The sequence below is a fragment of the Plasmodium gonderi genome (genome assembly GCF_002157705.1).
Source record: "Plasmodium gonderi DNA, contig: Chr13, whole genome shotgun sequence".
In the NCBI taxonomy this organism is placed as follows: domain Eukaryota; phylum Apicomplexa; class Aconoidasida; order Haemosporida; family Plasmodiidae; genus Plasmodium; species Plasmodium gonderi.
The window spans coordinates 36,875-49,999 of record NW_021628938.1 but is presented as its reverse complement, the minus strand read 5'-3'; the positions used below and the strand labels follow the sequence as shown (position 1 = coordinate 49,999).

At 19.4% G+C, this 13,125-nt stretch overlaps 2 protein-coding genes across 2 annotated transcripts; both read right to left on the bottom strand.

The window, feature by feature from the left end:
* Positions 1–3,368: 3,368 nt before the first annotated feature.
* On the bottom strand, positions 3,369–4,851 carry PGO_130040 (variable surface protein; the record flags this gene model as incomplete). Its single annotated transcript, XM_028689520.1, has 3 exons — positions 3,369–3,524; positions 3,639–4,691; positions 4,828–4,851. The coding sequence occupies 3 exons, from the start codon at positions 4,849–4,851 to the stop codon at positions 3,369–3,371; spliced, it is 1,233 nt and encodes a 410-aa protein (XP_028545321.1).
* A 6,451-nt stretch (positions 4,852–11,302) lies between these two features.
* PGO_130030 (variable surface protein) lies at positions 11,303–12,534 on the bottom strand (the record flags this gene model as incomplete). The annotated part of the gene is made up of 3 exons (XM_028689519.1): positions 11,303–11,458; positions 11,589–12,371; positions 12,511–12,534. 3 exons carry the CDS (start codon positions 12,532–12,534, stop codon positions 11,303–11,305), a joined length of 963 nt encoding a protein of 320 aa, XP_028545320.1.
* Positions 12,535–13,125: the final 591 nt, after the last annotated feature.

Here is a 13,125-nt window from a genome sequence, read left to right as displayed (position 1 = left end):
TACGTAATTTAGACATTATTATTAAATTTTTGAATGTATCTAATTCATATCATTTCGAACTGTAAAAATTATATCTGCATTTTTTTACAATAAAATATATAAAAATTTTTATATATCCACAATTTGATGATATTCATAAAGATAAAATAAAAACAATATTTTTTGCATATTTACATATATATAATTTACTAAAATATATTTGCACCTATATGTAAAATTATATGTGTATGCTGTACATAACGTATTTCATTAGTAATAATTGATTATAACTTGTAATATATATTATTCTATATTTTATATAATAATATTATTAGAATGTCATTTATAGAACATATTAAATAAGAAATATTTGTAAACATTAAGTAAACATTTATTCCTATTAATTTTAGTCTCTATAAATATAATATTCTTGGTATATAATTATTATTTCCTAGTATTCTTTTGATAAAATATATTTATCAATACTCTAAATAGCCTGATAATATTAAGAATATTTTTATTCGTTACAAAAAGCAAATAATAAAGGTTATATTTTTATATATTTATTCAAACATTGAATATTGAAAAAATATATTTAAATTGAATTGTTTTGGATACCACATTTGTATGATTTTATGAAAATTAATATTAATATTTATATATATTTTTTATTTTTATTACTAAACTTTAATACATGTAATTATGTATTTAAGGGAAATTGAGAATATCTAATGTATATATATTTTTTCTTAAATAAAATCTTTAGACTATAATAAAATATCTCATAGATTTATGTTATAATAATCTGTTTTCATAAAATAAGGATTTAATCCATTTTTGTTTCCATATATATAAAATATATATTAGTATTTATAAAATATATTGTAAAAATAAGAACAACTGTATATTAGGTAATATATTTTTATTTTTTTTTAAGAATTAAATTTATAACTTAATTTAATGTGAACGAATTATATTTTCATTTCATTTTTAGTAAACTGTTTTAAATATTTTATAAGAATATATGTAAATTATTATATAATTTATTCATATTGTAAATTTCGAATGAATATTATATTTTTTAAATTATTTTTCTTCTGCAAAAAGATGTTTCGTTATTAATTATTTAATATAATTTTTGTTTTTGAGTTTTTAAAGCTATTAATTATATGTAAATAAGGAACAGTATGAATAATATATACAAAGTTTTTCCCCAAATTATACAAAAAATAATATATCTTTAAATCTAAATATGATTTAAAAAAAAATGAAATATTATATAAATTTTCATTACATAGTGTATATGAATTATATATTTTTGCTTATTCTTCATTAACATTTAATATATTTATAGTATAATTTTTTTGGTATAAGGTATCTAGGAACAAATTTCTTAATAAAATATTTTTATTAAATATATATATAATATGGGATACAAAAGAAAAATTAGAAAAAAAACAATATTATGTAATATTACATGATAAGTATTATATTTTTTTATTACATTCTTTCATAAATCATCAATTTATATTTATTCATTTTCAATCATAGTACATATAATGCATGTATTTAAGCACATTGGATTTATGTAGAGTGTAATATATATTTTTTGATCTTTATTAGTATATATTTATAATATAATTTAATAATTTTATAAATTAATAATGGGAATAACTAAAATTTAATGGAATTTCCTATTTTGTAAAATATCCCAAAGCTTAAAATATATATATTTATTTGTCAAGTGGTAATTGTTTAGTTTGATATAATTATAAAAATTATAATATATATATGGTAACTACATTAAATAAACATGTGCTTCTTTAAATATTTGTTATAAATATTACAATATATATAACAGGTAATTTTTCTGTTTCATATTATAATATTTCTCTCTATATATTCAAACGAACAAATATATAATACACACAATCAAAATATATTATCATATTTAAGAAAAACTATAATTATAACAAATACATGATACATATATTCCATAAAAATATAATAATTTTAGGATATGAATTCTATTAGTACATAATAAATTTTTTTATATTATTAGCGATTTACAAAGAGAAAATGTATTACTATTTTATTGCAAGTAGAGTACATATAAATAATTGCTATAACAGTAGTAACAATTGAAATGAATTCTTCATTTTAATATGGTAATTGTATAAGTGTAAGTAGAAGTTATAATATTTTCACTTATTTTTATTATTTTTTATCGTATTATATGGTATAATATTTCTATCATATATATATTAAATAATATATACATGTAATAATAGTACGCTTTCATGTAATAAATTTATATTATCATATTTTTATGATAATATATTATCTATTATTTTATAAACTCTATACACCTATTAATGATGATAAATAATATTCATAACTATATTTCAATATTATTACATTGTTTAAAATCTTACGTATTTCCCTGTAATATATATTTATATATATTTATTAAAAGTGTTCAATCATTTTATATAATATTTTCGGTGTGATGTGCGTGCAATAATTTTACAGGATTTTACTTTAATTAACTGTTAAAGTATAGATAAAAAAAATAATAGGTTTACTAATGTAATTTTACTTAGCATAAAAGAAACAAATAATTGTTTGATACTTCTCAAAAGTGATTTAGTTTTTTTGAATTTTATACATCATTATTTTAATCGAATGCTAATTATTGTTCTTTTCTAAAAATATATATATATTTATTTTAATAATCCACGAACAGTTAATATATCTTAAATTTACACTAGTATATAAATTTAAAAATGCATGTATTAAATTATATAAGTAGAAGAAGAAATAATTATAACTTACTATACTAGTAATAATAATAAATTTTTTCTTTCCCTAAATTACAGTACTAATATAATATATTTATATTCACCAGTAATCATAGTGTCTATTCTACATTTATTCATAAAATCACCTTTTCATTATTCACATATATTTTAGGTGATTACTATACGTATAAATCACAATGTTTTTTATTTAACAGTAATATAATATATAAATTCCTACAATATTTATTTTATTTTTCTCTTTTACTACATATACTTATAATGTAATATATCATACAAAATTATGGTAAATTAGATAATTTTGTGACACATGCTGCTTTTTTTATTTTTGCTAATCATTATGTATTACTAAATTTTATTATTGTTTTATATATTTGATGAAATGGTTATTAAGTATTATTGAATTGGAATATTCTTAATAAATATCTAATAATATTTGACAAGGTGAGTATGCACCAAAATATGCTTATGGATCATGTTTTATATTTAAATATTTTCGTTTTAATGTAATATATTTTTATCTTGTATGCATTGTGATGTAGAAATATACATTATATTGTATTTTCTCTTCTAATAATATAATATAGCGTATTCTCCAATGCTTGAATACCTTTTATGTTCTTCAGAAATATGGAGCATTGTATTTTTATTTTTATTGTTCATATTTTTTCTATCCATTATTTTCCTTTGTATTATATTATATAATCTTGGTCCAAAAGTTGTGTACTATTAATCAGTGATAAAATATTTTAATGTATTTAAAAATGAAATATGTTATATTAATATTTTTTATATCTCTTATAACATATTTATACTAAAAATATGAACATTTTTCTCTACCTTATAAGTATACAAACATATAAATAACACAGCCATCATTGATAACACTGTTGATATTACCAAGTTTTTCATTTTATTTCCTATTCCTGATTCACCTAAAAACGTGGCATTTATGGTGTATCCACTTTCTTCTGAATTAGAAAAAATTTCTGACACCCCAGCTAATTCGGATAATTTTTTTAAAAGTGACGCCTCGCATTTATTTGAATAGTTCGACACAAAGTAAAGTTCCCTAAGTGTATATTTAAATTCGTCAAAGGCCTTACAAAAATAAACATCATTGTTGGGACACTTGGGTTCAAGCTTTTTATATTCACTAATGCATTTCTCTATATAATATGAACAGGGTTTATCATCATCATCATTTGAATTATAATACAAATAATTATTAATTTTGTCGTAATAATTATGTAAATCATATAATAACTTCATATTTTCAAAATCATTCTCATTGATATCAGATATATGACAATTTGTCATATGATTACTGCTAATATCTTCAATAAAATTTTTAAATTCCTTATAAAAATTTTGGACGCAAAGGTTGCAATCTGTATTTTCGTTTCTTATCCTATAGTTTAACCAGTAGTTTAAAAATCCACAATCGCTTGCATAAGTATTTTTATCCGGTTTTTGCACCTTAAAAAATGGCATTCTTTCAATGAGATTAAAAAACTGTATACAAATTTTTGTTCCTAAACCATGGCTCAAAGGAATACCTCCTGAAATGGAATTACATTTTTCCTTAATAACTTTAATAATACTTTCATTATTAATACCTTCTTCAGTAACAGGCTGAGGATTACTAACAAGTATATGTCTTCGAGTATCATCACCAAGTAGATCTTCAACATCTTTATCAAGAGCCTCTCCTGCAAGATCACCATCAACAGAACCTTCAAAATCACTATTATGAGCACGTGGTACAGGAATTAATACTGCAGGAGTACCTACTGAAGGAGCATATACTCTACGAATACCTAATTTAGGATCTTCTCCATTAAGGTCTTTTTCTAGTTTCATATACCATCCAATTTCATTAAAAAAATTATACTAGAAATAAAAATGTATTTTCATATTTATAAGTAAATAAAAATGATATTTCGTCACAAATAATACTTAAAATCATATAACACTTAAGCAGTGTGCAACATATAATTTTTTAAAATAAATATAAACGTAGACTCACAGCTTTTGACTGTTCGTTAGCCATATAGTGTGATGTACATTAGTAAAAAGTGTGTCAAAATTTATATGCATAAAAAGAATTTTTGGAAGTATTAGCGAGTAGAAAATAATTTAATATATTATTTATGCTATTTATTTGGATTATATATTTTTTCTTCTTATAAGTACAATTATTTAAATTAAGACAGAATAAAAATTTCCTAAATTAATAATTTTAAGACACATACCCTATATATTACACCAAAATTATAATAAATCATAAAATATTTAATAATCCAACAGAAAATTAATATTCCTTTATAAAATACAAATTGTTTTTGTATGTTCAAATTTCCCTATAATACCACCAATATATGAATAAAAATAAAAGATACTAAAATAAAAAAACATATAAAATAATAGATTTGGGTAGAATATATACATTATATTTTCTTTTATTTAAATATATAAATTATAAACATCATCGTTTTAAAATAATTAAAATTATTTTTCAATGTATAATTACATATTTATTAGTCTTAAAAATTTAATAAATTTAAAGCTGTTTTATATTATGTGAGAAAAATATAGTTTATAATATATAATTATCCTTTTTTTTAAAAAATTAAAATACATGTACTAAAAAATAATGGTACAATTATCATAATTTAAAAAATTCCTCATTCAGTATATTATATTTTTTCAGTATACGATTTAAATATATATATATTTTTAAATAATGATACATTGATATTAAATTACAAAAAATTATTATACCTATATATCAATATTAAAAAATATACTCAAAAAGATATAATTTTTCCGTTTTTTCTACAAATTAAATTATTTTTATAAATACATTGTCTATATGTAAAAAATAACAACAACAAATTACGCACTTTTATGTACAAAATAAAGAACAAAATACCTCTAATTTTATATAAGAAGCATTTATTGATATTAATATGGCATAAATACTGTGTAATATATGTATTCAGTAAGACGATTCCACACCATATTCTATAATAAAAGAAATGAATAAAAATAGCAATTATTAACTATAATACTCTTAATTTTTTTAATTTATAATATTATTTATTGTAAGTATACATACGAACTATAAATAGTTATCGAAATATGATTTAATAAGCTAGAAAATAAATTTTACTCATATTAGCTTTATATTCTGAATAAATTAAAATTTAATATGTAAATGGCATTTACAAATTTTCATACTTTAACAAAAAATATATGTGTTCCTGAAAACATAAATGTCAATGTGCATTATATTTAAAGCTATAAAATTTTTTCTGTTACTTATATTATTTAAAACATATAGAGAAAATTAGAATGAACTTTTTTTCTTTTTGTTAGTATTTTTTATAATTAAAATTAATCATATTTACTTGTTTCTTCTATAGTTATATATATGTAATATTACAATGATAATTATTAATGCATTTAATTAAGATTTTAATAGTGACAAAAAATAAAAAAAGGAATTATTACATTTTTTTTTCTTGTTATAGTGAAGATAAATAGACAGGCGTAGTCAGCAATTATATATCCAATACTCTTAATAAAATTGTTTTTTTTATAAAAATACTGCATACAAAGTATGATTATCTTATGACATTTTATTTTAATGATAAAATTATTTTAATTATTTAATATATGCATTCTTGCAACAAAGATCATGTACATAAATATCTTATAAGACAGACAAGTTTCCAAAATTTACATTGCAACGAATAATATGAAATATAAAAACAATATATTTTTTACATAAGTATCTGATATCTACACTCTTTTTATAATTTATTTAAATAGTCACTATATACAGCTAAAATGTCTATTTTATTACAAGCTATAGTATAATTATGTAGATACGTATTATATAAACATTTATATTAATATAATATATTTAATTTTTAAGGAAAAAATAATAAGTATTCATATAAATTACATAAATAAATGCTATTATAAATTGTGCCACATTGTATAATATTATAAATTAAATAAAATGTTATATTTACATTTTTCATTTTATTTACTTCATAGTACTTTAAAATAATAAAAACAGAAATGTTAAAATATTTTTGTCTATGAAAAGGTTTACAATAAATACTGCGTTACAAATAGCAGGAGATTCTATATATAAAAAAATTGCGTTTAATATGTAATTCTATTTATTATAAACGAACAAATATATATTAAAAAAAAATTTGTATATAATACAATATTGAATGTTATGAAAATTAGACTCTTAACGTTTTTATAAAAAGAAATATTATAATAAAATAACTTTTAATATCGAATCATTATTATATACTGTAATATTATACATACCTATCACAAAATATAATATCGTTTTTATTAAGTAGAATGATGGATATGTTTTTATATGCATATGCATTTATAATAAAAATTTCCAATTTTTTAAATTCTATATTGTATACATACATTATATACATATGATTAGAAATATATATAGTGACCGTTTTTATATAAAGTGCCCTAAATAAGTATAGAATTATAGAATATAAAATGAAGTATCCGTCCATTTTTTTTCATAATTTTAAAAATGTAAAAATAAAGTAGATTTTTTCGTAGAAGTACATTCCTAATAATATACTGCTCATAATATTTCCTAAAAAGAATATTGTTAAATTTCCTCTATAAAAGAATGTAATATAATATGTATGTTATTTTTGATTAAAATGGAAATAAAAGTATTTTCCTAAAATAGGAAAGATAAAAATATATTATTCCTTCTTTAGTATGTAAGTAAATTATAAACATCTATTAAAGTGAAATATATATATAATAAAAATAGAAGCTACATCATATTTGTAGAATCTAATAAATTAAATTATTATATGCCTATCAGACATTTTTTAGCTTAAACTGTACTATCATAATACATATAATAAAACATATCTATGACAATAACTATTTTTGAAAAATATCATATTATATAAAATTATACATTTAACTTCAAACAAAATAAAATATAAACCATTAAAATTAATAAGCACACAAAACCCAAAAAATAGTTTAAAAAAAAATAATATATTAAATGAATGAAGGAATACATTTAAATGAAATACATTATATGATTAATATTTTCCTTTCAGTTATTTATCCTTAATAATATTATACATATATTAATATTCAGTTCCCTTTGCTTATATTATAATAATGTATGCCTACAATGATTTAAATTGCATATAATATATGAATTGTAAATGTTATATAGATTGATACATTATATTTAATCTTATTCCTTGTGTTCTAATATTATAATATTTTTAATCAATATATCTGAATTTATTTAGAGATACTTGACGATTTTTATATTTAAGATATCTTCAAAATTATAGCCTACATACCCATATTTCAAAAGGCATTAACTGACAAAAAAATGAGGATATAATAAAATTTATATTATATTTCCTTTGTATTTGTATGTTTAATGACAATGAATTATTAATAATATCTTAAAGTTTATTTAGTTTATCATATAATATGCTTTTTCTTTATAAAATATAAAAAAACATCAATAATACTAACGAAAATTTAAAAAAAATATGGTAATAACAAAATAAAAGGGATCTGATCTCTTTTTACCACAAAAATATCCATTACCAGAAATTAATTCTTTATGCTATTCCCCCGATATTTGCTTAAAAAATTTATCTTTACTCATAATAACTTATCATTTATTTCTATATTATAATAACCATTATACAGTATAAATATAATTTTTAACAATTTATATTTTAAATTATATATACTGTAAAAAAACAGACTAATATACCCATATAAATTGATTGAACAAATTATGTTACATTTATTATATATTAAATTTTTATCCAATATAGTTCTATTATATACGGAATACATGCCTGTAAAATTAGTATATGCATTATATTTATAATAATTATTCTTTTAAAGGAGATAGGGTATAAATAATATTTTATAAAAACTTATACTAAATCATAGATTGTAGTAATTATATTAAATATAACACAATCTATATATCAGATAATTATAATTTTTTTTCAATTACGACATAGATGTGATAAAAAAATTATAAAATTATTCCATGTTTTCATCTTTGTATGAATAGATGCAGTAGAATGCTTAAAGTTTATTTGTACGTTTATAACAATGTAGTTATATATAAACAAGTACATGGTGTAATAGTTTACAAAAATTATATTTTTATTTTAAAATATATTATAAGTTTTGTGTAATCAGGATAAAATATAATGTTCTTAATGTTATAAAAAAATTATATAGGAAGTAAACACATGCTTAACATTACATTTCATAATTCATTTGTTTGTAAAAAAAAAGATACAATGAATTAATATTATGAGGATATATTATTTAAATCGTCATATATGCTAATTTCCTTTGAATATGCTCAATCAGTATGTTATTAAAATAAAGTTTTGCGATTTTAGATAATTAAAGTTACGTTGGTGGTAATTTTAATCATTCTACGTGCATTCATAATTATATTTTTATTTATATATCATATTAAATAATATATTATAAAAATGAAAAAATTCATATTAAAAGAAATTTCTTTTTTTTAATAATTTTTTAGTATGTTTCAATTATATTACTATTAACGATATTATATTATATAGCAAATTATACAGGCATAATATTTCCTTTATACTTTAAAATAGAAAAAATGAATTAAAAGCATACATGTGAAACTTTTGATTTATAGACTCATGAAGGTTTTAAGATTTTTCTTGTTTGTTGACTTTATTCATATGTTAAATTACGCATTTAAATCAACGTTGTATGTTTCCTAATAAATATAATATATATGTTTTAGTGATTAAATCTATTATAATAATAAATGTTATCGGCAAAAAAAATTGATTCACTACACATCGTTACTATATTGATGTAAATATAGATAAACAGATTTATATGATAAGTACATACACATATGTTATTATTATTGCATATGTGTTATACATTTGTTTTATATGAGGATATACAGATACATTGTTATAATATATGCGTTATTTATTGTTTTTATTAGTAATTTTTTGTATTCTATTATATATAGATATGATATTCTATAGATATATATAAAAAATTGGATTAGTTCTTTTAATTAAAGTATATATACATATTTTTACTTTAGCATACAAATATATATATATATTTTTTGAATTCATTACCACTTAACTATAATGTTAATATATATTTTTTAAGGGAATAAAATGAATTGAAAATTTGAATTATGAAATTTTTTTTTTTACAAAGCACCTAATTTACTGCATGATAAAATTGTAGAAATATATATATATGTAGTAAAGTAATATATTTTTTATACACAATAGTTAATTATTATTTTTTTGCATTCATACAAGAACATTATGTATATATTTTTCGTATCCTATTTTTATAATAATAGTAAATGTATTATACTCCATTTTTGAAAAAATACATTAATAGGCAATTTATATCCTAAATATATAACATAATTATACACCCAATTCTTTCTTATTATCACATTGTATAGAAAAATATCAAATTATATGATGATAAAATATTTAGTGTTACAAATATGATATATTATATTCTAGTAGTTTTATATGAAATAATTTTGCATCTAATTACATATTAAAAATATATTTAGATTTCTATTAATTATTTTTTTTTTTTTACAATCTTGATATTTGCATTACTGAATTTACCCCAGCATTATAAAAATTGTTATAATTCTCATTATTAATTAATAATACTAAAAAAAAACAAAAGTACAATTGTATATGATGGGAAAATACATTGGAACACCATGTAAATGCAATAAATGCATGATGTTCATTCATTTACCACATATCCCTTTACTTATAAGCTAAATAAAACGCAATAATCCTATATTAATATAATAAATGCAAAAGCGTAATAAAGGATATTTATTATAACACAAAATCAAATTAATATAAATAGTAATCATTCAAAATTAATTATAAGTAAGTATATTTAATAAAAGAAAACTCTCTTTTCAATAATACTACCTTATAAAGTAGTACGATATAATTAGAATTTAACTAGTATAAAATGAGTGCCATTATAAAAATTATTTAAATTTTTCTCCTTCTTTATACTATAAATGTATATTTTTATTATTATTCTATTTATAATATTTTGTTTTATATGTTGAAATAATTTTATATTTACAAAGAATTTTATATTAAAACTCTATATGTATGATATTTATTCATAGTTTTTAGTTTAGTGTTTACAGACGAAACCAATGTTTTTTTATCAATTAATGATGTGATTCTTTTAAATATGGTCTTCTTGTATTGATGAATTAATATATAACTTGCACTGTTATAAATATTTCCATGTTTTTTATAAGCATATGGGAATAGTTCTTTATATTATTAGTTTAATCCTACCATTGTTACGTTTAATCAATGTTCTATCTTCCATTTATATATATAATAGCAGAATTAGACAGAACTGTATTTTATATTATATATACTATTCTTTGGAATGCTGTTCATAGTTTCATAATTTTGGAACATATTGTATTCTTCAACTATATTATTCCATTTATTCCTTTTCCTTTTTATAATACGGCGAAAGTATGAACCAAATGTTGTAAACTAATTCATAATTAAAAATAAAATATATGCACTGAAAATATAATTACTTTATAATAATTTTTTTTCTATTCTACTAATAATTAGAAAATATTGTTTTGGAGTATATATATTCCTATATATCCTAATTAACCTTATATATATTAAATAAAAAAATAGATATTACTAATATTATAACAATTGGAATTAAAGGAGAAACTCTTATATTCTTTGCTTGGAAAATTGGTAAAATTTGGTATTCAATATTATTGCATTTTTCCTTTTCCATTTCTTCATTATATTGTTGTCTAATATTTTTTAATGCATTGCAAAAATCTGGGTACTGATTTGATTGACAGTTTTTTTGATGTCTCATATATGTATTCGCGCATTCTTCACCGCATTTACACTTTCTGTCTCCTGAACATTCACCTCTTCCATTTATAAAATTATAAAGCTTAGTATTGATTTCATATATATCTTTCAGATTTTCCAATACTTCTTGTGTGAGATGCATATTAAAATCACTGCATATAGGAGTCACGGTATTCCTATTAAATGCGTTGATGAATGCATCATAAAGATTTTTAATATATACACTATTTTTATTCTTATGAAGGAGATCATTATATAACCAATAATATAAATACATACAGCCAACATAAGTGTTAATTTCGTTTGTACTTTTTTGATTTTGTAAATAATGTGTAACTGTTCGACATGTACTACTTAAGTCAAAATTAAAATTCTTCACATATTCCTTAATATAGTGTTCACAGGATTGAACTCTTTCACTATCTTCATCATTTTCGCACAGTTCCTTATATTCACATGGATCATCATTTTTGCATGGATTCTCTTCTTCACATTTTTTGTAATCTTTGAAATCTTCTTTTATTATTATTTTATAGTTGTCAAATAATCTTACCAAAATATACTAAGATGGAAAAGAACATAATAATTTGTGTTACCTTGTTTAGAGCATATATGGATGCTATATACAATTTTATTATGTAAGAAAATATGTTTATAATTGGAAAATGTTATAATTATTTTTAACAAAAATATAAACATACGTGGTTATATTTTGTAGATGGCATAGTACCTTTGAAACTTTAAAATAAAGAAAATAATTATATTATCAATTCATAACTATATAGAATAGTCACATTAGTAGTAGAATATGTATATTATCATTGCAATGATTGTACATAACCGTATATTAATGTACAAATAAAAATTCTCTTCTTTAACTAATGTTGTATATTTCCCGTAAAGGAATATTATTAAAAATTTAATACATTATTGTTAATTATGTACTTATTATAATCATCAGTGCCTATAACAAGGTTGTTAAATAAGATATTACATATTACATGAACTATACATGGAACATGTTACGAGTAATCTTGGAAATTCTATTATATACACTTTTGTAATTAACATTTGTATATATTTATTTCTAAAATATAGGATTTACTTCTCTGTAAGGTTTCTCACTTCATACATATAAATATAATTATGTTTCCATATTATACATGTATGAAATGCATTACCCTGATTGTGTGACATGTTGGCTCGTATAAAGTACTTGCTCTTAGTTATCTTTTGTGAATAATTCTATGTTAAATTATTCGCATTATCAGTTTTATGGTGCAGTAAACTATTCTTTATAATTCAATGTCTTATTC